The following is a 1,305-nucleotide window of genomic DNA, read 5'->3' on the forward strand; positions in this document are numbered from 1 at the left end:
TTAATTTATTCCCAAAATTATAGCTATCACCAACTTAGTTCCACTTAATTAGTTCGTCTATGAGGATGAATTTGGGAGAAAGACGAGCAACTAAGATAAAGGAGAGAAAAATACTGATAATTATAATTCTAGTTAGTATTGGTAACTCGTAAATTTCTTGGATGAGAATTATAGAAATTACTTTTTTTTATCCTAGATAATTAGTATTTTTTTTTTCTTTATCTTTTAAACTATGATGCGTTGCATACATGGCACCTTTCAAAACTTACATATCTAGACAACATCTTTTTTTGGAAGCAGCACTTGGTTAACCAACTTGTTGAAATTTGCAAAAGAGGGACCACCCTCCTGCGTCGCCTTCGCCGCGATGTCCTTCCACTCCGTGGCCCTCCTCTTCATCTCCTTCCCCTTCTCCCCTCCCATGATTTCTCTTATCAACCCCTCCACCTCCTTTCTCTTCACGTCGTTGTCGATCTCCATCCCTATCCCCCACTCCGTGCTCATGTGTACCTGCCGAACATGAATGATTAATTAAAATCAATTTAAGTATGGTTTTTTTACCAGTGATTTAAGTTTTTAGAGTAATACGGTTGTTTTGTAGTACCTGCAGTTGGTTTGCTGCTCTGCAAAGAAGGGCCAGCTTAGCATCGGCACGCCACCGCACACGCTCTCCAGCGTGGAGTTCCACCCGCTGTGTGTCAGGAACGCGCCCACCGCGGGGTGGCGAAGCACTTCCTCCTGCGGGCACCAGTTCGCCATGAGCCCCCTCTCCTTCGTCCCCTCTACAAACTCCGGCGGGAGCACCGCGGCGTCGCCCTTAACAAGGTCGGGTCTGATGATCCACAGAAACTCGTACTCGCTATTCGCGAGCCCCCACGCGAACTCTATCAGTTGCTGGTTCGTCATGACCGTTATGCTACCGAAGTTCACGTAGACAACGGACCCGGGCCTTTTGTTTTCCAACCATTTTAAGCAAGCGGGCTCCTCCTTCCACAGGTTGGAGCCCACGGAGCTGAGTGGGCCGTGGGGGATGCGTCGGGCGAGGAGGGAGAGGGGGCCGATGGTGTAGATGGGCGGCACGATAGCCGCCATGGCTTCGAGCGCCGGGCGCTCGAAATCGTCGAACGTGTTGAGGAGGACAGCAGACGCCATGGGGGTGCGCTCCGTCTCGTGCAGGACGAAGTGCACCATGAACTCGTCGGGGTCCAGCGTTCGAATGAAGCTCGGGAAGTCTCGTAGTCTCATGTTCGGCGCTCCCGGTACCCAATCGATCGGTGTTTCGAGATACCCATCAGTTAGCTGACC

The 1,305-nt window shown here is 50.2% G+C and overlaps 1 protein-coding gene across 1 annotated transcript; it reads right to left on the reverse strand.

Annotated features, from left to right (window-relative positions):
* Window positions 1-500: 500 nt before the first annotated feature.
* Window positions 501-1,299, reverse strand: LOC109705390 (7-deoxyloganetin glucosyltransferase-like). The gene is made up of 2 exons (XM_020226122.1): window positions 605-1,299; window positions 501-510 (listed from the first exon to the last, which is right to left on the reverse strand). The coding sequence occupies exons 1-2, from the start codon at window positions 1,243-1,245 to the stop codon at window positions 501-503; spliced, it is 651 nt and encodes a 216-aa protein (XP_020081711.1). The 5' UTR covers window positions 1,246-1,299.
* Window positions 1,300-1,305: the final 6 nt, after the last annotated feature.

The sequence above is a fragment of the Ananas comosus genome, unplaced genomic scaffold, assembly GCF_001540865.1.
Source record: "Ananas comosus cultivar F153 unplaced genomic scaffold, ASM154086v1, whole genome shotgun sequence".
Lineage (NCBI taxonomy): Eukaryota > Viridiplantae > Streptophyta > Magnoliopsida > Poales > Bromeliaceae > Ananas > Ananas comosus.